At 37.2% G+C, this 20,734-nt stretch overlaps 1 protein-coding gene across 2 annotated transcripts in view; it reads left to right on the top strand.

Moving 5' to 3' along the window:
- The window catches only part of ANKMY2 (ankyrin repeat and MYND domain containing 2), a 37,015-nt gene extending 17,261 nt beyond the window's left edge, over window positions 1-19,754 (top strand). For both annotated transcript variants that reach the window (XM_025464258.3, XM_049093646.1), the window contains exons 5-10: window positions 6,663-6,823; window positions 11,102-11,316; window positions 12,054-12,189; window positions 15,090-15,218; window positions 17,196-17,325; window positions 18,603-19,754. In XM_025464258.3, coding sequence (XP_025320043.1) covers window positions 6,663-6,823; window positions 11,102-11,316; window positions 12,054-12,189; window positions 15,090-15,218; window positions 17,196-17,325; window positions 18,603-18,787 — 956 coding nt within the window. In that variant the 3' untranslated portion in view covers window positions 18,788-19,754. The remainder of the gene's footprint in view (window positions 1-6,662; window positions 6,824-11,101; window positions 11,317-12,053; window positions 12,190-15,089; window positions 15,219-17,195; window positions 17,326-18,602) is intronic.
- Window positions 19,755-20,734: the final 980 nt, after the last annotated feature.

Raw genomic sequence — 20,734 nt, 5'->3', positions numbered from 1 at the left:
CCTGTAACTTGTTTCCTTCACTGACCAGTATGCCTTGAAAGTCCCTCTCATCATCTCCGTAGCTCTCAATTCAGTGATACCAGCAGCTACATAATATTCTCTGATACAGGTGCCCAGAGTTCATTTAGCTCTCCCCTATCGCTAAATTTTACAGGTTATTTTTTTAAGATTATATTTATTTATTTAAGAGAGAGAGAAAGCATGTGTGAGTGGGGAGTAGAGGAAGAGGGACAGGCAGACTTGCCACTGAGCACAGAGCTGGATGCAAGGCTCAATCCCATGACCCCAAGACCACAACCTAAGCCGAAATCAAGAGCCAGATGCCCAGCTGACAATTTTTTAAAAATCACTTCACAATGAATAAAGTAATAATGATCCTTGATCTTCCATTTTTACATGGTGATGCTTTAATATGTGCAACACATTGTCAGAAGTACATGCAACACATTCTCAGAAGTACAATGACTCAAACACAGGGTCTGAATATATTTAATTTTAGTATAAGTCTTTATTGCTTTCCAAGAGGACATAGCAATTCACATTCCTATTAATGTCTTCATCAGAAGTGGGTGTTTTCACTCTTTCATTTTTGCCAATCTAATAGCTGCAAAGATGCTACATTGTGAATGTACTTTCCCCTTATTATTCATGAAATTCAGCTGCTTTTGTTGTTGGTCATCTGTACTTTTCTGTGGGTGGCTGCTCATACTCATTACTTATTTTTTCTTTGGGTTGTCTTTTTTCGTATTGCTTTGAGGAGCTTTATGTGTATTATGGATGCTTTCTTTTTTTTAATATTTTATTTATTTATTCATGAGAGACAGAGAGAGGCAGAGACATAAGCAGAGGGAGGAGAAGCAGGCTCCATGCAGGAGCCCAATGCGGAACTCGATCCCAGAACTCTTGGATCATGTCCTAAGCTGAAGGCAGATGCTCAACTGCCGAGCCACCCAGGGATCCCTGGATGCTAACTTCTTATCAAATGTGTTTCAAATAGTTCATTTTTATAGCTTCCATGTTTCTTGTCTTGACAAAAGAGTTTTTGAGTATGGGTTAGATAAGTATTCTCCTAAATATCCTTCAGATTATGTGTATGTGTGTTTTCAAGATTTAATTTTTTAAAGTTCATTTCCCCCTGGATATTTAGTTAATTGTGAAGTACCACTTACGAAACCACTCAACATTTTCCCACTGAAAATGAAATACCACTTTTGTGGTTCGTTAAATTCTCTTATATGTGGTATCTATTTCTGGATCCCATATTCTCTTCCATGGGGCTGCTTGTCATTTTCTATATTAATACCACGTTGTCTGATCACATTGACTTTATTTTTTTTAATTTTTATTTTTTAAAGATTTTATTTATTTATTCACGATAGCCATGAGAGAGAGGCAGAGACACAGGCAGAGGGAGAAGCAGGCTCCATGCAGGGAGCCTGATGCGGGACTTGATCCCGGGACTTCAGGATCGCACCCTGGGCCAAAGGCAGGCACTAAACCGCTGAGCCACCCAGGGATCCCCCTTGATCACATTGACTTTAAAATGTTCCCTTCAGTTATTTCTCTTTGAATACTTTCCTCCTTCATTGTTTCCCCTGTTTTTTTGTTTTTGTTGTTTGTTCTTATTGGACTTTCATTAAATGGTTATGTAATTATTGGCAGAGAATTGACAACTCTATGATAAGATATCCTATTCAATTGCATGGTATACCTATATATATATTTTGTTTGTTTGTTTCTTTTACTTGTTTTTGGTCCTTTGGTCATATTCATCAGATTCCCTTCACATATGTTCTTTCTTTTAAATAAAACTACATTCTTTTAAAGTTTATTTCTAAATAGCTGATAGTTATTGCTCATGTTGTAAGGAGAATTCCCCCCACTACTTCCACACTGTCATTTCTAGCTGGTTACAGGTAATAAGGAGAAAGCTATGGATTTCTGTTTTTTTCTTGTCATTTTTATTAGAATCTCAATTTCTTTTTTTTGTTGTTTATATATTTTTTAATTGGAGTTTATTTCTATTTGAATTAGCTCCAGGCTTCCAAGTAAGAAGAAATAATAGTGAAAATTGGCATGTCTGTTTTTTTCTCCTGTTTTTAATAGAAGTATTTTTAGCTCTTTATTTTTTATGATATTGCTATTGTTTTTAGATTGCTGAATGCCACTCTTTGTCTTGTTTTAGTTTTTATTTCTACTTTTTCTGATAGACTGTTCTTTTCTCTCTCTCTTTTTTAGATTTCGTTTAAATTCACGTTAACATGTAGTGTATTACTTGCTTTAGGGATAGAATTTAGCAATTCATCAATTGCAAATAACATCCATCAAGTGCTCATCACCCAAATTACCCTGCCCGCTCACCCATTCCAGAGTGGCTGCACCAATTTACATGTTATAGCCATTCTTGATTCCTTTTTGAGTTTTTGCATTTATCAATAATCTCTTTGCCCATCTCTTTATTTTCAATCTTTATTATTTCATTTTAGTAGGGTAACTACTGCTATACTCCTATGTTTATAAACCCGTGTAGGTGTGCTCTGTTCTCTAACCCAAAATGATAGTCTCTGGTTTTTAACAGATATTTAGCTTATGTGTATATAGGATTACTGATAAACTTGATTGCATTCCTCCTCTTTTACCTTATTTTTTTTACGCTTTGTTTTACTTCATGGTTGGTGGATGTTTTTGCTTGTGCTTGCGTGTAGTGTGTGTGTGTGTTTCCTTAACATGGCTGGCCTGGTCATATCAGAGTACATCTTTTTCTTCTTTTATTAATTTGAAAGGTCAAGAATGCTTTCCCATTCCACTAATGCTTATCTCCTATTCACAGTACTCCTAATTAAACCCGTATTTGTCACTTCCTTGAAAGCAAGAACAAAACTATCCCCATGGCCCACCCCCAAGGCACTGCATTTGCCTATTTAGCAGTTCTAACATGAGAAAATCCTCCTAAGTCATGTATTTCTCCACAATTTCTGTTTTTGCCTTGTCAGACAACACGCCTTTCCTTTCTTCTTCCACCACTGCTACCAGCTGTGGACTTTGCTGAGAGAGTTTAGTATTTTTAGTATCAAAATGTTATTAGACTGTCATTCACCATGAGTTACTTCTCTTTCACTAATCCTCACGATCAACACAATAATTTCTGAGTCGTGTTGCTGCCACCCATTATTCGGGTTAACCATCTCTGCTGCTAACGGCTGGTGTGCTCCATTCCCCCACCATCTTCAGCTCTCTGTTCCCATTTAGTTTTGGGTTACAGGACCTTCTCAGATTGAATATGGTTGGAATATGGTTTGGAACCTATCATAACCGAAATTACTTTTCTCTCTGGAATGGGAGCTGTACCAGGGCTAGTTTCATGGTCCTTGTATCTGTTCTGTTCCTCAGTCATATATAGAAGTTACTTCATGCTTTTGTAAATGTTTGGAAATGAGAATTTATTTTCCTTTGTAAACTTTCCATTTCTCATTCTGGAAGGGTGTTTCAATTTCAGTTTATCCTAAAAAATAAAAAAATTTTTACTAAGATGTGTTTAGTTGTGTGTGTGCGTGTTCTCATTAATCCTGCCCAGGACCAACTCAGTGAGCCCATTCAGTCAGGAAGACTCAAGTCTAGAGAAGGTAATACTGGCCCCAGATGATACACTGACCGCCCACCGTCCCGCCCAGCATTTATTTTCTGTAATAATAGTACTATTTTATTTGTATTTATTCAGAATTAAGTAATTTAATTTAACACCAGTAAAACTAAATATTTGTTTCAATTGTAAACACAAATGTAAATTAAGTTAAAGTTTATGAACTTTAAATATATATCACTCTAATAACATTAATTGTTAGCAGATTAGTTAAAATAAAATATTAAGATAATCTAAGCATTATCTAAAATGTAAAAAAGATTAACCCTGAAGTTAAGTAAAAATAAAGTAATATTATGTTGTCCTTCTTACAAAAGAGACTCCTAGTCCAATGATAGTGTCATTGTTATATCAGTATTTTTACGTACAAATATTGCCAACTGTTCATGGGGATTTTCCTGACTATATTAGTGGAGAGATTGACAAGAAAATATAGCAACAAGCTTAGTCCATATTTCCCCCCATTTCCTTTACTTTCAGCTCTTTCTCTATTGATTTTGATTTTTTGTAGGAGCTATTTTATTTTTTTAATTGAATTTAATTTTATTTAAATTCAAGTAACATATAGTATATTATTAGTTTCAGAGGTAGAGTTCAGTGATTCATCAGTTATATGTAACACCCAGTGCTCGTTACATACATGCCCTCCTTAATGCCCATCATCCAGTTACCCCATCCCTTCACTCCCTTTTAGTAGTGATTTTAGAACGCTTTTTAAAATTATTATTATTAAATAGCATCACACATCTGCTAATGGAAGCTGGATATAGGTTGTGTTTTAAGAAAACAATGTAGTCTGTCTTCATCTCTCGTTCCTTCCTGTACAGTTATAAATTCCCACACACAGGGACCTGTGTTAATTTTGATGCTGTCATGTTCATTTCCTGCTTATAGTAGGGGATTTGCTTGATTCTAAGTGTCTTTCCCTTTATGAACATTATGGAGGTGGAGATGATTGTTTGCCTAACAGAGCATCTCATATTTTTAACGTATGCTATTACCGTTTGACTTCTCAAGATACATATGTTGGAGCTTTCTGATCAATTTAAAAAAAGGAAAGGCAAAAAGGAAGAACAAACAAACCAACCTGGTGTTTCGGTACTTAAGAACAGCATTGAATACCAAAAACGAGATTGTGATCACCACTAAAATTTCCCTTCACATGAGAGACATATTTTTCTATCATTTGTTTAATTATTAATTCCCTATCCATTTCTCTTTTTCTCTCAGGGATTTCTATTATTTTTCACCTTTACATTTCCTGGATCCTCCCTACAGCTCTCATCTCTTCCATAATAATTTATTTCCATTTCCTCATTTTTCTCTGTTTTGAGATATTACATCTACTCCATCTTCAACATTACTATTCTAGTCTTCAGTAGTAACCTGGATTACCTCTTTCAGTTTGTCTGTTAATTTTATTTTAATTTTTTTTTGTCTATTTTAAATTTTCGAATCTTTCTGTAGTCCACAAAACTTTACATTTTGTAATTGGTCTACTTAATTTCAGTGTTCTAATTTGGTGATACGGCTGTGGTTCGGTTGTGGTTGTGGTCCATGTTGTAAGTATACTTCCCACCACAGAAGCCATCTGTTGGAGGCAATGCATAGTCTTCTGTGATGCTGGATCCCCTTGGGTACTTTGCTCTATATCTTCTAGGCAGCCAGGTAGAGCTGACATAATTATGGAGTAGTGAAGGGAAGGGCCACTGTCTCTACACCTGTGGGCCCAGGGTCAGCAAATCAGTAGATATTTTGCCCTCACTGAGACACAAGTGGGAAACTGCTGTACTCTATGAAATCCCAGGCAAGCAGGGCTCTCTACCAGCCTCAAGTACCCCAGTCCACCCTGTCTGCAGTGCATCCCCCTGCAGATCACCTTTGTCAGCTGGATCAAGCAGACACTCCTAAGACTATGCACAAGTGGTTAGGGACCACACAGGCCACCCAACTCTCTGGGAGCCCCAGTGCCTGAACCTACTTCCCAGGACTCTCTGCTGCTGGGAGGCAGGTTCCTTTGCCTTCTGCAGGCAGAAAAGAGGAAGAAGTCTCTCCTCCAAAGATCCCAAAAGCCTGCACCTGTGAAAGTGCCTTGCAGGTTCGGCCTGCTTGTCCTAGAGTGGCCACTTCCTTGCCCCAGAGAGTTAGTGGTGAGGGAGCTGGAGATGGGGAAGTGACAGGAATACACATTCAGGCCACCAGCTTTTCCATAGACAGTTTTGCTTTCATAGAACCAGTTTTACCTCTAGAGATGGCTTAGACAAGTGGCATAGGGATCTTTAAGAAGCCATACTGTGAATTCCAAGCTTATGCCAGCAAAACTTTTTCTCTAATTCATTTTATATATATATATTTTTTAATTTATGATAGAGAGAGAGACAGAGAGGCAGAGACACAGGCAGAGGGAGAAGCAGGCTCCATGCACCGGGAGCCTGACGTGGGATTCGATCCAGGGTCTCCCGGATCGCGCCCTGGGCCAAAGGCAGGCGCCAAACCGCTGCGCCACCCAGGGATCCCTCTAATTCATTTTACAAAGAGACCAAGCTTTTCTCAAATTTGGGGAGATGAGTATATTGTTGTTATTATTATTATTATTAACTTTTTATAGAATAAATTTATATTTTGTGTAAAGAAAGCTAGATGTGATTAGGAAAGAATGACCATTTCTGTAAGGGTGTAAGAAGATACATTTAAATTTAATTGAAAACAAGCAACTTATATCAAATACTTAGGGTCAATTATAAATTGAAATCCATTTTTTTTGTATCCACATAATCTTCATATGTACTATAGATTCTGTGTCTTTAAAAGGGAATTATGTTTTGGACTTCACAAAGCATGCTTATAAATGTTCCTCAAAACATTTTGCCCCTCCTTCTCCTCTTCTACTCTCTTTTCTTGAAAATTAAAGACGTTGATGCATGTTTACTTCATGAGAATACAGCAACATAAATAATAAAAAAATGGAAAATGTCACATTTTGAATAATAAAATAACAAATTTCCTGTTTTTCTATTAAAAGGTCAACATGATTGTGTGACTATAATCAACAATTTCTTTCCTCGAGAGAGATTGGATTATTACACTAAACCCCAGGGACTGGATAAAGAGCCAAAACTGCCTCCAAAGTTGGCAGGCCCACTGCACAAAATTATTACTACAACAAACCTTCATCCTGTCAAGGTAGTGTTTGCTTTTTATTTAAATATTGCTTCAGAGTTTAAACTGCTCTTAATTATATAAGATCATCGTCGTCTTGGTTGGATCTTGCCGATGTGGAGCTTGAAATGGGGCCTGTTGTTCAGTTGTTACAGTGAAGGGGTGGGTGCTCTCAGTTGAAACCTGAAAGAGAGTGAGGGACACAGACTGGACCAGGAGGAAAAGCTAGGCAAAGAGGTGGATTCAGCTGAAGCCTACCTTCCACCTCATCTCACTGGGAGCTCTGAGCTGTTAGGGCTCCAGAGAGGCAAGGGAGCAGGCTTTTGTATCACTCAGTTGCCATTAACTGAGGCCTGTCCCCTGAAGGAGAGGACATGCTCCCAGGTACTGCCAACCAAGAAGGCAACTACCGATGGATAAAGGCAGGTTTCTGGAGCAGGAGGCAGCTCTGAGCCCATAGCAGCCAATACTCGCAGAAGCTGGAACCTGGTACACAGACTGGTGTGGGGATTTTGGAAGGGTAGGATATAACAATTATCCTATCAGCAAATGTTCTGAAATCATGAGCACGTATTTTAATGCAAGTAGCTATTTGATGCCCTTAAGTAATATAGCTCTTCCAGTATTAGTCAAATCACACAGATGATCCAACTTTTTAGACCAACCTGGAAGTTCATTTGGCTTAACAGAGACACTTCAAGAGCCATTCTGAACTATTTTCAGTGCTCTTTTCTTCATAGTTTACATACAGCCTTTTTTTGTTTACAAAAAATTTTTTTAACTTTATTTTTTATAAATCAATCCAAATGAGTATAGTTTTCTCAAGGAACCGTTACAGAAAACTCTGTGTGTGCTACCCATAGAATTCTTTTTCAAAAAAAAAAAAGAATTCTTTTTCAAATTTCAATTATTCATATCTTTGTTCATAATATATGTAGATTTGAAAGTAATTCAGAACTATCTGGTGAGCAAGATGGTAAATTGGATCAAAGATTGAGGTTTTCCCTTAATACAAAATGTTACTCTAAATGCAATGAAATAGATTTCCCTTAAAGTCTATTATAGTGAATCTGTGGAACATCCGGAACACCATTAAAATAAGTGGACAGTTCTCATAAAGTGACTCTTTTGAAGACTGACACTCATTTTGAAGGTATAAGTTCCAAATTATATGTCCGGTTATTACTTTATTGATGTTTCACTTTGCATACAGACTTTGAAGCTTAAGAAACAAACCAACAAAATATACCTGTCATATGGCATTCCACCCAAATGAGTTTTCTTGGCCAGCAAGAAGGATGACAAACTAGCAGATCCTCTTCCAAAAGATAGACTAGTGGAGTCTATTCTGTTTTTTATTTCAAAACTCAAATGTTTTACTACACATCCTGAAAGAACCCCAGGAGGTAACACTTGTTGTGAACCTAAGTGGGGAAAAAAAGAAATTCAGCCATGAACTGAATGTTTATATTTATGATGGAGATTACATGGAACTTAGAATTTAACCTTTAAAAAATATTTAGCTTCAGTATCAATAGTTTGTTTGTTTTTTTTCCCCCAGCATATAAAGGTGAAGAGAGAACCTCTATATAGGAACTAACTCCTTGTCCATGGCATTCTTTTTTTAGAGGTGGGACAGGCTGGGGTGGGAAGACAAGAATTTTCCTAGGGATATAGTATTTCTCGATGTAGAAAATATGTGTGGTTTTACAAGGCCCTTGTGGTCCTTCCAGCCTGAGCATTATAGGATCTTCTAGTTTAGACTAAAGAAATTCTCTGTTTTTCTGATTCACTGTCTTTTATATCTATGTTTCTACCCCCTTGAGCTTGCAATAATCTCAATAATTGTGATAATTGAGCCTTTGGAGTATTTTTTTTATTTTACATGGAACCTAGACTCTCAAGTTAAATGGCTTAAGAATTATTGTATCTCTAATTATTTTTAAAAGCACATGTTTGAATAAATTAAAATAAGGGTATATTTATGAAGGCAATAAATGGTAAAGATATAGAAACTGAAATAGCCTACGTTTTGTTTTTTTAGCACACTTGGTCTTATAAGAGACATTATTCTATGATTATAGTTCCTTTCTTCACATCAGACCTTGCTTTTTGTAGGTATAAATGATCTATTCACTTGAAAACCTTTTTTCTCCCACACTTTGGATAAAAGTTGTACAGTGCTTTTGTGGTGCCTTATTTTCAATGCTTTACCCCTTTCCAAGCCAGCCACGGTCTTCCTGGGGTATATTATAAAAAAGTAACTAACAGCCATTCTATAAAGTCCCAGACCTTTTAAAAAGCAGCACAGAAATCTTCCTCGATACACAATTCACCTTTTCACTACAGTGCACTTAACACAGCTGTATTTGCGTCAAGGGTAAATGGCTCTTGTAGCATTAAGGATGTTTGTTTTCAACAGGGACTCTGGGAATTGTGCTGATGCCTGGAATACAGAGGTTATAGGGGAAAAAAAAAAAAAAACAGAATCACAGAAAAAAATTACAACAGAATTGAGCAGGGTCCCTAAGTAGTCAGGAGACAGATGTACCCAAGTGATCCTGTCTTTGATTATTAACTTTTTAAGCCCAGAATCGTTGGTTTGATAATTTTTTCTTAAAGGTATTTAAAAAATAAAAATAATTCAAAATGCCACTGTATAAAAAAAAAAAATGCCACTGTATGAATATATTCTAACGTTCTTTGGGAGATGAGTGGTATCAGGCTTTTATGCTTAATGGAATATGTTTATTTCTCTTCACTAATTAATAATGAGATTTTCTTTATAATGGATGGCTTTATAATGCTACAGAGATTAAAGGAAGGAAACTAGTTCAAATATTATTCTTTTGTGTGTATCTATGAAATGTTTCAGTAAGCTCATAGTAAAGCTGTAGTTGTATATCATTTTTCTTTAGGTATAGTGGTGCATATTATGAAATAAATAAAGCCTACTGTCATAACAAAGAAAAAATCATTAGTCTGGGTTCTGAGATTTTTTTTAAGTTTTTACTTTTAAGTTTAACATCCTATGGTTTGATAATAAATGCTTTACACAAAAATATTGAATAGTTTCAAATGGTGGCAGTTGACAGTAGAAATATAAACATGTAATTAATGAGCCTTCCCTGCCAAAAGTTAATTTTTGATAAGTCATCGGCAAATTTATCAACAAGGCTTTTCATTATACTTATTTCTTGACCCCTCATTTATTTTTGAGTGCTACACTTTAAGTAAAATATTAGATTATATATTAATCTAGTAGTATCAAAAATAAGTACAAATAATATTTTGATTTCACAAGAATACTTAATCTATGTTAAATTTCCAGGTGGGAGACTAGGCATAGGATTTACATAAGTTAACAAATGGTCTTTCTTCATGTCTGAAGAAAAGGATCTAATTCATGAAATCTGCTATCTGTAATTCCCTGACATTTACATTACCCAGGATAGGTAGTTAGCTGTAACACATAGGTTAACAAACACTGACTTCTCTGTGAATACAATTGTGCCCATGTTATGCATGTGTTTACATTACTGTTATGTCATACCCTGTGCAGACCTTCAGGTAGGTAATTATCCGATTACAAAGCCAGTAAAAAATACTCCTTACACTGATTTTGTACTTAATCTGTGCATATATAAGATGTGTGGGACTCATAATGCATCATATTTGATAACTCTCTAATATTCCTCTTTTTAAGGCTATTTTTGCTTTCCTCTTTGACCTATTCTCATCACCATAGAAGATTAGAAGCATATCATAAAAATTTCCACAGAGAAATATAGTTAATTGGAAAGTAATACACTTTTTATTTTTAGACTTAGTTCCTTTAAAATTTCATTTCCTTAGAATTAATAAGAATTAATGAGAATTATAGTACTCCTAGCTGTGAAATTCTAGTAATGTTAGCTATAAGTAGTGATTGCTTGAATTGATTCTGTATATAAAGCATATGTAAATATGCTGTGTTTAGCTTTAGTAAAAGTGCTTTTAACAGAGAATCTAAAGCCATAACTCTCAGTGGAATACTAACACCTGGTTCAGCCTGATGACAGATCATGGGACAGCTTATATATACAGATTTCAAGAAATCTCATGATGCCAGGGTCCTTCTATATTAGTTTTTTCACTTTGATCATTGGCAATTTGCATTCTAATTTGAATTAACCTAGTAAATGTATAACCCTAAGAAAGATTTTATTTGGTTATCTGTTGAAATCAACCAAAACTAAAAATCTAATTTGTACAATGAAAAGCCTCTCATGGAATTTCTAAGGTCATTGGAATTTCTTCTAGATCGTGATGCTTATAAATGAGAATCCTCTGCTGGCAGAAGAAACCGCTCTGAATAAATGCTACAAAGTGATGGATTTAATTTGTGAGAAATGTATGAAGCAAAGAGACATGAATGAAGTATTGGCTATGAAAATGCATTACATCAGCTGTATCTTTCAGAAATGCATTAACTTCTTAAAAGATGGAGAGAATAAACTGGACACTCTGATCAAAAGGTACTGTTTCTCCCATGTCATGTGTAAAATATACCCAAATGGATAATGTTTTGTTATATGAAGACTCATTATAGATTAAAATATTAAGCATTTTAGCAGTAGTTGTTATTGTTGGGTTCATAGTCTGTAGGAAATAAGAGGCAATGCTATATTTAGATTGAGTGATTTTTCAGTACTTTACTTTTTCAATGATGTTTTTGTTATCCCCAGTTTACAGGTGAGGAATCTGAAGTTTGGAGAAGTTAAGTAGATGTGTAAAAGGTAGAAAGTAACCCAAGTCCAACTTTGAGGATGGGTATGCCATGCCGTAGGTTGTGGCTCTGGATTCATAATGGTGCTCAGCTTATCTCCATTACTGAACCTGGGAGAGCTGCATGTTATCCTTGTTCTCTGACCACCAAGGGTCAAATTCCTCCATAGTTTTACTGAGAAAAGTGAACTATGTCAGAAGGGTGTAACTTAATGAGAGTTTTCACACTTTGTACAAATAACTGGCATGGTAATAAGTAACTAGCTAATCCGGTAACGGTGGTTAGTGTGTTTTATGGCAGGGCCTGTAAACCTGATATGGGCTAGCCTAACATGCAGGTAGAACAGCAGTTTGAATTAGTCTATCCTCATGATTTGAAGAGACCATGAAAATCTTAAGTAGCAAAGAAACTAAAAGTTCATGGGTTCAGTTGGGAGGAAATGCTTCGAGATTCAACTTCAGTTACTTTATAAAAAATATCTTTCAGCTTGTTAAAAGGCCGAGCTTCTGATGGCTTTCCCGTATATCAAGAAAAGATCATAAGAGAAAGTATCAGAAAATTTCCTTACTGTGAAGCCACACTCCTCCAGCAGCTGGTGCGAAGCATTGCTCCTGTTGAAATTGTAAGGCTCCTCATAACTAAGTTAACTCTACCAGTAAGACCTAATTACCCTATTTTGTACAATCACAGGCAAGTTCTCTTTAGCATTAGTTTATTAATAATTTATTTACTTAACAGAAAAATAATTATTTGTTATTTTGGACAGTTTTCAGGAATAGACATGGCAATGGATATACCTTTAACCCTGTTTCTGTTCATCTGTTTCCCACTCTTGATCCCCTTCTTTCATTTTTATATATATAGCTCATGGTTTAATAAATAGTATTTTCCTATGTTGGAATGTAGATGGTTACATGGAAAATTACATTTTAAAGACCTCTGTGAAATCTGTAAACGTGGGTACACTTGCTATGTAATACAGATACACACATGTACACTTGTAACTCATGAAAAACCAGTACAAAGTCCCACACTGGATGAAAGTAGGAAATGATTATTGATGGTGTCTGCTTGGTTGGAGATATGAAGGGATGAGTCATGGGGAGGCTCATTGTATGTCCTCATACAGTCTCAAGGTATATCTCAGCTTCTTATATTCTACCTTCAGGCCTCTGATACAAATTTTCCATACTTCTCAAAATTACATTCATACTTCCCAGCTATAGGAAGTAAATGTCAACTTATTATCTGTTCTTTGAATTATTTATTGCCCTTTTTCCATATATTTAAGTAGTATTTCCTAAGATACTCCCTGTTTGAACACATTTCTGTTCACTGTAGCTACACCAGTCATGCTTTAATATATTTCAATCAAAACCTTTATCAGCCTTTTTCTATTGGGTAAGAAATTGACCCTGACACTAGTCCCATCCATGGCTTCCTCCTGCCCTCAGGCAGTGTGGGTTCTTCTCTGCCTCCTCTAGGCTGTCCCATCCTTCTCAGTGAGAAAAATAAGGACAAGTGGATTCTAGATGTTTCTTCCTACATTAAGAATCTATTCAGAACCATGAAATAAGAAAGACCTCAAGAGACTGGATGGTTTCATGAAGTTCACGCACTGATTTGTCCCTGAGAGTTCTCCATGATTTCATATAGAGATTTTTTTTTTTACCCTTACTTTTTAATATAGTTGGCTATTTGGCATTTGGGCATTTAGAAGATTAAATTTAGCAGCTTATGAGGGTGGTTTGTCAATTATGAATGTGTTTTGGTACACCTATCAAACTCTAGCTAACCACAAATTAAATCAGTAGGGTTTATTATTTCCCATATACTCAGAAGTGTAAAAGTAGGTAGGCAAGATCTGTCACAGTGGCTCAAGAATCGATTCCCATTTTTTCACCCAATATTCTTTAGCTGTAAAGATGATTATACACATGCTTATGACCTCATGGTTGCAATGCATCGGATGCTCTTCCTCCAAGCTCACATTTTTATCTCAGGCAGGCAAGAAAAAGGAAAGGGGTCTATCGTGGCAAACACGAGCTCTCTCAGAAACCTGTGCAATGTGACTATTCTTAGCTTCACAGGTTGTCTGGGGGGCAATGAGCAGTTTCGGCTGGCCTAAACCATGTTATGCTGAATGAAATTATGCTTCTCTTAGTGAAGTGGTTGTGGGAACAGATGCCGAGAAGCAGCTAGCACTGCCTCCAGGGGGTGTTTCCAACACTAACAAGAGGTAGCTGACATTCCACCTTCCAAGGGGAAAACAGCAAAACTAAAAATAGCCCAGATGTACTTTAAAAAAAGTCAAAGCAGACCATTGTGGGGTTGAACAATTCATTGTAGCTCTGTATCATGGAATGATTATCATTCAAGTTTATGCAGTGTAATTGTTAATGTTTATCTTAGTGATATGAGTCATTGAGAAAAGGTTTATGAATAGAGATGAGATGGTATATCATGCATTTTAGAAAACTTTCTCTCCTTAAAATTTTTGTTCTTTAAGAGTTACATATTCTCTCTTGAAAACTTTATTTATCTGGAACACTTGTGGTTGTGAATGTCCCAGTTAGCCACTCTTTACTTTCTAATGCGTTTTGTTCAACTCACGAGTTCACAAGCCTCTGAAGCAGTATTATTTCCTGTGGCCTGGTAATTCTCAGGGTTGGCTGCTGTGCCATGAGGATCCCCTGTGGCACTTTCTCGCACCGTGGATGCCTGGGCCCTCCTGCAGAGCTTTTGGACCTGTCTGCCTGCGGTGGGTCTGTGGCCTCTCCCTGTCACAAAGCTCAGTAGGACGTGTGGGGCATGGCTGCATTTAAGAAGTGTTGCATCAGCATTGTAACAGAGAATTCTATTAAAGATGTTTTGCTTTATCAACTGACAGCATATATTTTAACTTCTGAAAGACTAGCTAATGTCTCTGATTTTATAGGGTATGTTGAGTAAAGCATCCTGTTCATTTTTAAGTTGAATATCTTTCCATGGGAAGAGCTCTGGTAACCTAAACAAATTCTTACTTAAGGTAGAGGATGAGACTTTATGTAAGAAAGAGTTCGGGATCCTTGGGTGGCTCAGCGATTGGGCGTCTGCCTTTGGCCCAGGGCCTGATCCTGGGGACCCGGGATCGAGTCCCACATCAGGCTCCCTGCATGGAGCCTGCTTCTCCCTCTGCCTATGTCTCTGCCTCTCTCTCTCTCTCTGTGTGTGTGTCTCTCATGAATAAATAAATAAAATCTTTAGAAAAAAAAAAAAAGAAGAAAGAGTTCTTGCCACCTAACAGTGACAAGATGCCATGTCGTTATTCAGCCATACCATCAATTCGTTTCTGAAGCAGTAGTTCACACAAACGGCCATGCTTTTATAAGGTAATGCAGATAAAGTCTGTGTCATTGCTAGCCATATAGATATTGTCTCTGTGTGCCTGCTTCTAGACAACATTGTTTATGAAGTGTCATCTCTGTAGTCTTTCCATGGTGATTTTCAAGTGTGTTTTTCTCTTCTTCATACCTATTCTAGGGTTCTGATCCTACTGCATTCTCTGTACTTACCCAAGCCATCACTGGTCAGGTGGGTTTTGTGGATGTTGAATTTTGCACTACCTGTGGCGAAAAGGGAGCAAGTAAAAGATGTTCCGTATGCAAGATGGTAAGAGTGAAGTTCTTTGAAGTTCATTGATCTGGCTTAGATTTCATATCCAACTTGAAGTTTTAATATTCTCTAAATAGAATGGTTGAAAAAAACATATAATGGTTGACATTAGTTTTCTAATACATTTTAATATAGTGTAAATTCTAATTCAATGCATCTAATACTTAAAAGTAATTTTGGAAGAGAAGTATGGGATAAATGTAGGTCTGTGCCCTATCTTCTGTCAGTCTTGTAGGCTGCCCCAGCTTCTGCACAGACCACTTCTAGGAGAGAAAGAATATGAGTAAATGAAGGAATGAAGGAGGGAAAGATTCTCTGTAAGGGATTGAGACAGGTGCTGATATAAGGACCTAGAATAGGACAGTTCATAAATATGCAATCTTAAATCTTCTGATGGTGACTTGAACTGTAATCTCTTCGTCATCTCTCCCTTGTAAAACTACAACTCCCTTCCTACTGCCACCAATCTTTAAGCTCTCTGAACTATACTCCCCACTTCTGGCAGCATTATCTTTGGAATGCATGTATCTTCTCACACACACTATCACAAGGATTCATCTGTACATTCAGTGTACCCTATAAATTATGTTAATTAATTAATTGAATTATATTAATTTCCTATTGTTTGTAAAGTTAGCATTCTTAAGCATCTTCATCATACCCATTACATTTTGATTTAACTAATTAGTCCTCCAGCTTCATCTCCTTTAATTACTTCTTTGAACCTCAATTTCCTTGTATGTGAAATGGGGTTGTTGTGAGAATTCATTGAGACCATCTACATTGGTTAACTGTCGCTGCATATAAAACACTTAAAACAATCATTTGCTAATTTCCCATGTTGGCAGTTGGCTGGGGTTAGCTGGGGCACTTTTTCTCCACATATCGCTTATCCTCTTTGGACCAGCAGACCAGGCTGAGCCGGCTCTAATTATGATGGCAGAGGTAAAAGTGAACAAGTAGAAACACATGAGATCCCTTGGAAGTCTAGTCTTGAAATTGTCATGCTCTGACATTCCTTTGGCCAAAACACACCACATAGCCAAGTTTAAAGTGAATTCTCCTTCCCTTCAGTGAAAAGAACTTTGAAGTCACATGGGAAAGTGTATACATGAAGGGAAAAATAAGAGTCAGGACCAATGAAACAATCTATAGTATATGTTCTTTTTATATAAAGGGCTTAGCATGGTGTTTGGCATATAATCTAGCAAAATTCTAAACTCCATTTATACAAACTTTTTGCTGTCCTTCAACATATAATTCACTTTCCTAATTGCATTTTTGTGTAAGATAATCTCTCTGCTTGGAATGCTTCTTTCCCATTTCTCTGTTGACTGACTCCCTTCATTTAGAGTGAGTCACTGCTTCCTCTGTGCTCCTATCACTGTTATGACCTATACTAGGATGTAAATCATGTTGTTGAGTATCTGCCTCTCTCAATGCTGCTCCATCCAGCTTTTTCTCAACCCTAGTTTCCTCTGAGACAACTATCTTCCTTGTCATTGTATAATTCTGACACATAGTAGGCTCTTCATAAATCATTTGTTAGTCTTTGGTAGACCACTTATTATATATCCATTGTTATAAAGTGTAAGCTAAAAATTAAAAATATAAATTAGTGTGCATCATGGTTTTAACAGAAAGCTTGGGGCTACCTGGGGGGTGTAGTTGGTTGAATGTCCAACTCTTGGTTTCGGCTCAGGTCTTGATCTCAGGGTCGTAGGATCAAGCCCTGTGTTGGGCTCCACACTCAGCATGGACTGCTTGGGACTCTCTCTTCCTCTGCTCAACCTCCTTCTCCCTGCTCTGGCATGCTCACTCTCTATCAAAATAAATACATCTTTAAAAAAATAAAAATAAAGGAAAGCACGGGAAACCACATTTTTTTACAGTATAGTTCTTGGTTTAATGACGTAGTTGGAATATCATGCAATCACAGCTCTTGAAGTGAAATAAACTTACAACTGTTTTCAGGTAATATATTGTGATCAAACCTGCCAGAAAACACACTGGTTTGCACATAAGAAAATCTGTAAGAATCTAAAGGACATTTATGAAAAACAACAATTGGAAGCTGCCAAAGAAAAGAGTGAAGAGGAAAACAGTAAGTATATAAAAAGCGATATATATACTGCTCCTCATTGGGAAGAATGATATTATTAATGATATTAACACAGGCACCAAGGAACCAAGTCTTCTTTGGGGTGGGGGGGACCAAGGAGACTTGGAGATGACCAATAGAAGAATGACATTTAAATGTGTACTTATTTAGGGTTGTTGGGATAATGTATAGAATATGGTTAGCCTAGAAGTCACTGGAAGACAGAGAGGTATAGAATTCTAAGGAATAGTTTATTCTGTATTCTACATTCTGACTCATGAGAATGCTCTGCAGCAATGGGACTCTAGATAAGTATTTACTTATATTTGCTCACAAAGGATGTTAAGGTCTTTGACTAAGGAAATAATTAAATTTCCCCTCATGGCTACCCAAGGATTTCAAGGTTGGGAACATTTATTTATCTATTTATTTTAATTAAAGTACAAAGGTTTGGTGAAATTATAGAGTAAATTTATAAATTACAGATTACATTGCAGATCAAATGTACAGATTAAGTTTCTATAAGTGTCTGGGCATTGAGTTCCATATTATTTTTTCTCTCCCTCCCTTATGAGGTGTATGACTCATTTTTACCAGAAAGTGAATTGCTTCAGCAATGATTCACAGACTATAGTGGAAAACCACCTCCACTCCTGTGCCTCACCCCTGAGAATATATCATAGGTTCTGCAGAGTGCATCTAGTTTGAAAAAGTTGCCCAGTTGACTCTGATACAAAGTACTTCCACATCCCCCCTCAGAAGACCGCATTGCCTTTACGACCTGCTTGAAAAATGCTATTAGTAGAATTGAATGATTTGCACAAAATTAAACTTAATTTGTACAAATAAATTGTTAACAGAATAGTCAGGCCTTCTGACTGCTGTGCTTTCTTCTGTTTTCTGGACCAAGGAAACAACCCTGCACAGGCAATAACCTACCCAAAGACTTCAAGCTAATTCATGGCAAAGCTGGATTTGAATGCACATTTTGTCAGACCCAGACAAGCATTTCGATTTAAGGCCTGGCTGTGGAGCCAGAGGCCTGAGTCCAAATCCTGCTGCTGCTGCTGTACTGGCTGTGAAATTCTGAGCAAGTTGCCAAACCCTTCTCTCTCGTTTTCCCCATTTGTTAAAAATCATGATAATAATGATAGCAGAAATCATTTACCTCACATGGCTGTTGTGAGGATTAAATAGTTTAATACAAGTAAAGCATTTAGAAGAGAGACTGATACCTGGTAGGAATAACAAAATGACCTTTTTTTCCCCCTTTTTATCAGATGGCAAACTTGATGTCAATTCTAATTGTGTTAATGAAGAGCAGCCAGAGGCTGAAGCAGGAATCTCCCAAGAGGATTGTAACCCTAAGGATTCTGTGGAAGGGGAGAAAGAACACCCTCAGAATGCAGCTGGGTTGGATGGCTTACAGGATGCTCCTGCAGGTCCACAGGAATCTGAGGAGTGAAAGCCAGAGCAGGTGCCATCATGGACGGTTCATACCCTGGCAGGTAGCTGGAAAGCTCATGTGACTGTGTCCTCACTGCCTCGTGACACCGCATGGCACCATGGCAGGATTCCATGTTTCCTAGAATAGATGCCTTCAAGCAAAGCTCTGTCTACCATGCCCTGATTTCCTAATGATTGCTGTACTGTAATTGGACAGATACTCCAAGGGAAAATTTTTATTTCAAAGTATCAAAGAAACATTTTTATTCCCTTTCTGAGGCCAGCTTCCCAGCCATTGTTCTCAAAGCCAAAGAAATCCCTTTAAAGAAGAAATATAGGCTCTGGGGAACAAAGGGACAAGCAAAACAGGTGTAGGAGAGAGATCTTCAGAAAGGATTTTCTAGCCACTGAGATGGGTAAATGAATCATAACTTATATGTGAATAAGATGCATATAAATAGCATTTACAATAGTGAAGTCTTATTTAGATGCAATGACATGAAGCAAAAAGTTGTATGTTACAGGATCTGTCACAGTTCAGCTCACTGTAGATTTATATAGAAACAATCCTGAGCAGTCTAAACTTTATATGGTTCTTGCAGTCACGTTTTATCTTTAGTATTTGTACCTTCAGAAATGTCAGAACTAAGGCCTAGCCACGATTATCTCAGCATGTGCATTAAAAAGGATGTTTCATGAAATTTCAGATTAAATAATGGCTAAACATAGTGTGTCCCCAGTTATAACACCAATTCATGTGCCATATTCTACTTGAAAGACTTTTATCTTCCTGTAAGCTTTTCATTGGGCTCTTCCTGCCCAGAGACTGATTTATAACTGTCACTTTTAGAATGTGCTGGCACCAGTTTTTAGCATATGCAGTACAGAAGCAGAGCTAGGGCCTGATCGCCGAAGATAGCACTGCGTTTCAGAGTTTCTTGTGATGATTGTCAAATAAATCGTGCCTACTGATATAACCAGCTCCACATCTTGTTTCCTGGCTCATTGCTATCGAGGGATGGCAGATATTAGAGAAATATTAAGAGAACTTACATTTTGGGAAATTCAGCCAAGACTAGAAAACAGAGTAATGAGTATTTCCATGTGTACAATTGTAAATCAAAATGACTGCATTTCCCACCTCACTGCACTGGTCATATTCTTCTGAGTTGCTGGCTCTCTTCTTCCTTCCTCTCAGTGACTTCTTCCAGCCCCAGCACCACACCTTCTGCACGCCCTCTAGCACGCTGCTCCAGAAAGACATCAGGTGAGCGAATTCAGTGTGAAGGGTTAACTGGGTAGGAATTCAGCAGGCAGATTGCACCTAAACTTGTCAGTTGTGACAAGCCTCACCAATCTTTTTTATGTGCATTATCTGGTTTTTAATTGTTTTTTTGTGTGTGTGTTTGTGTTACCGCCATTTTGTGTTAACATGATGCCTGTCTTCGGATACTATGGGGGGTTATGAAAAAGCAGGAAGAAATAGGAAAAGCAAGAGGTGTGGCAATGTAGAGCTACTTTTTCCCTTCATCGAAGTGAATGCTGACATGAATCAAAACTCTAACACCGCTGTAACTGCCAGTGGACGAAGGGGACTTCAGGTGTAAGCCATGTCAACATTAAAATTTTCTACAGATATATTTCAGGGAAGAGGTGGTCTGAAAATGGAGTTTAAGAGACAATGATTCTGATTATACTCCCTTCCTTTATTATACATAATCTCAAATAGATGTTTCCATTATAATACCGTCAAAATAGGTGGTCATCAATTCATTTTTTTTTAAAACCATGTTGAGTTATTTTCAATAAGCTATCAAGAAATTTTTCTTGGAGCACCTGGGTGGCTCAGTTGGTTAAGTGTCTGCCTTCAGCTCAGGTCATGATCCCTGGTCCTGGGATGCTGCCCCCCACATGGGGCTCCCTGCTTACTGGGGAGTCTGCTTCTCCCTCTTGCTCTGCCCCTCCC

This window comes from Canis lupus, chromosome 14, assembly GCF_003254725.2.
Source record: "Canis lupus dingo isolate Sandy chromosome 14, ASM325472v2, whole genome shotgun sequence".
NCBI classification, from domain to species: Eukaryota; Metazoa; Chordata; class Mammalia; order Carnivora; family Canidae; genus Canis; species Canis lupus.
Note: the sequence above shows the minus strand (reverse complement) of the source record. Positions and strands in the feature narration are given on the sequence as shown.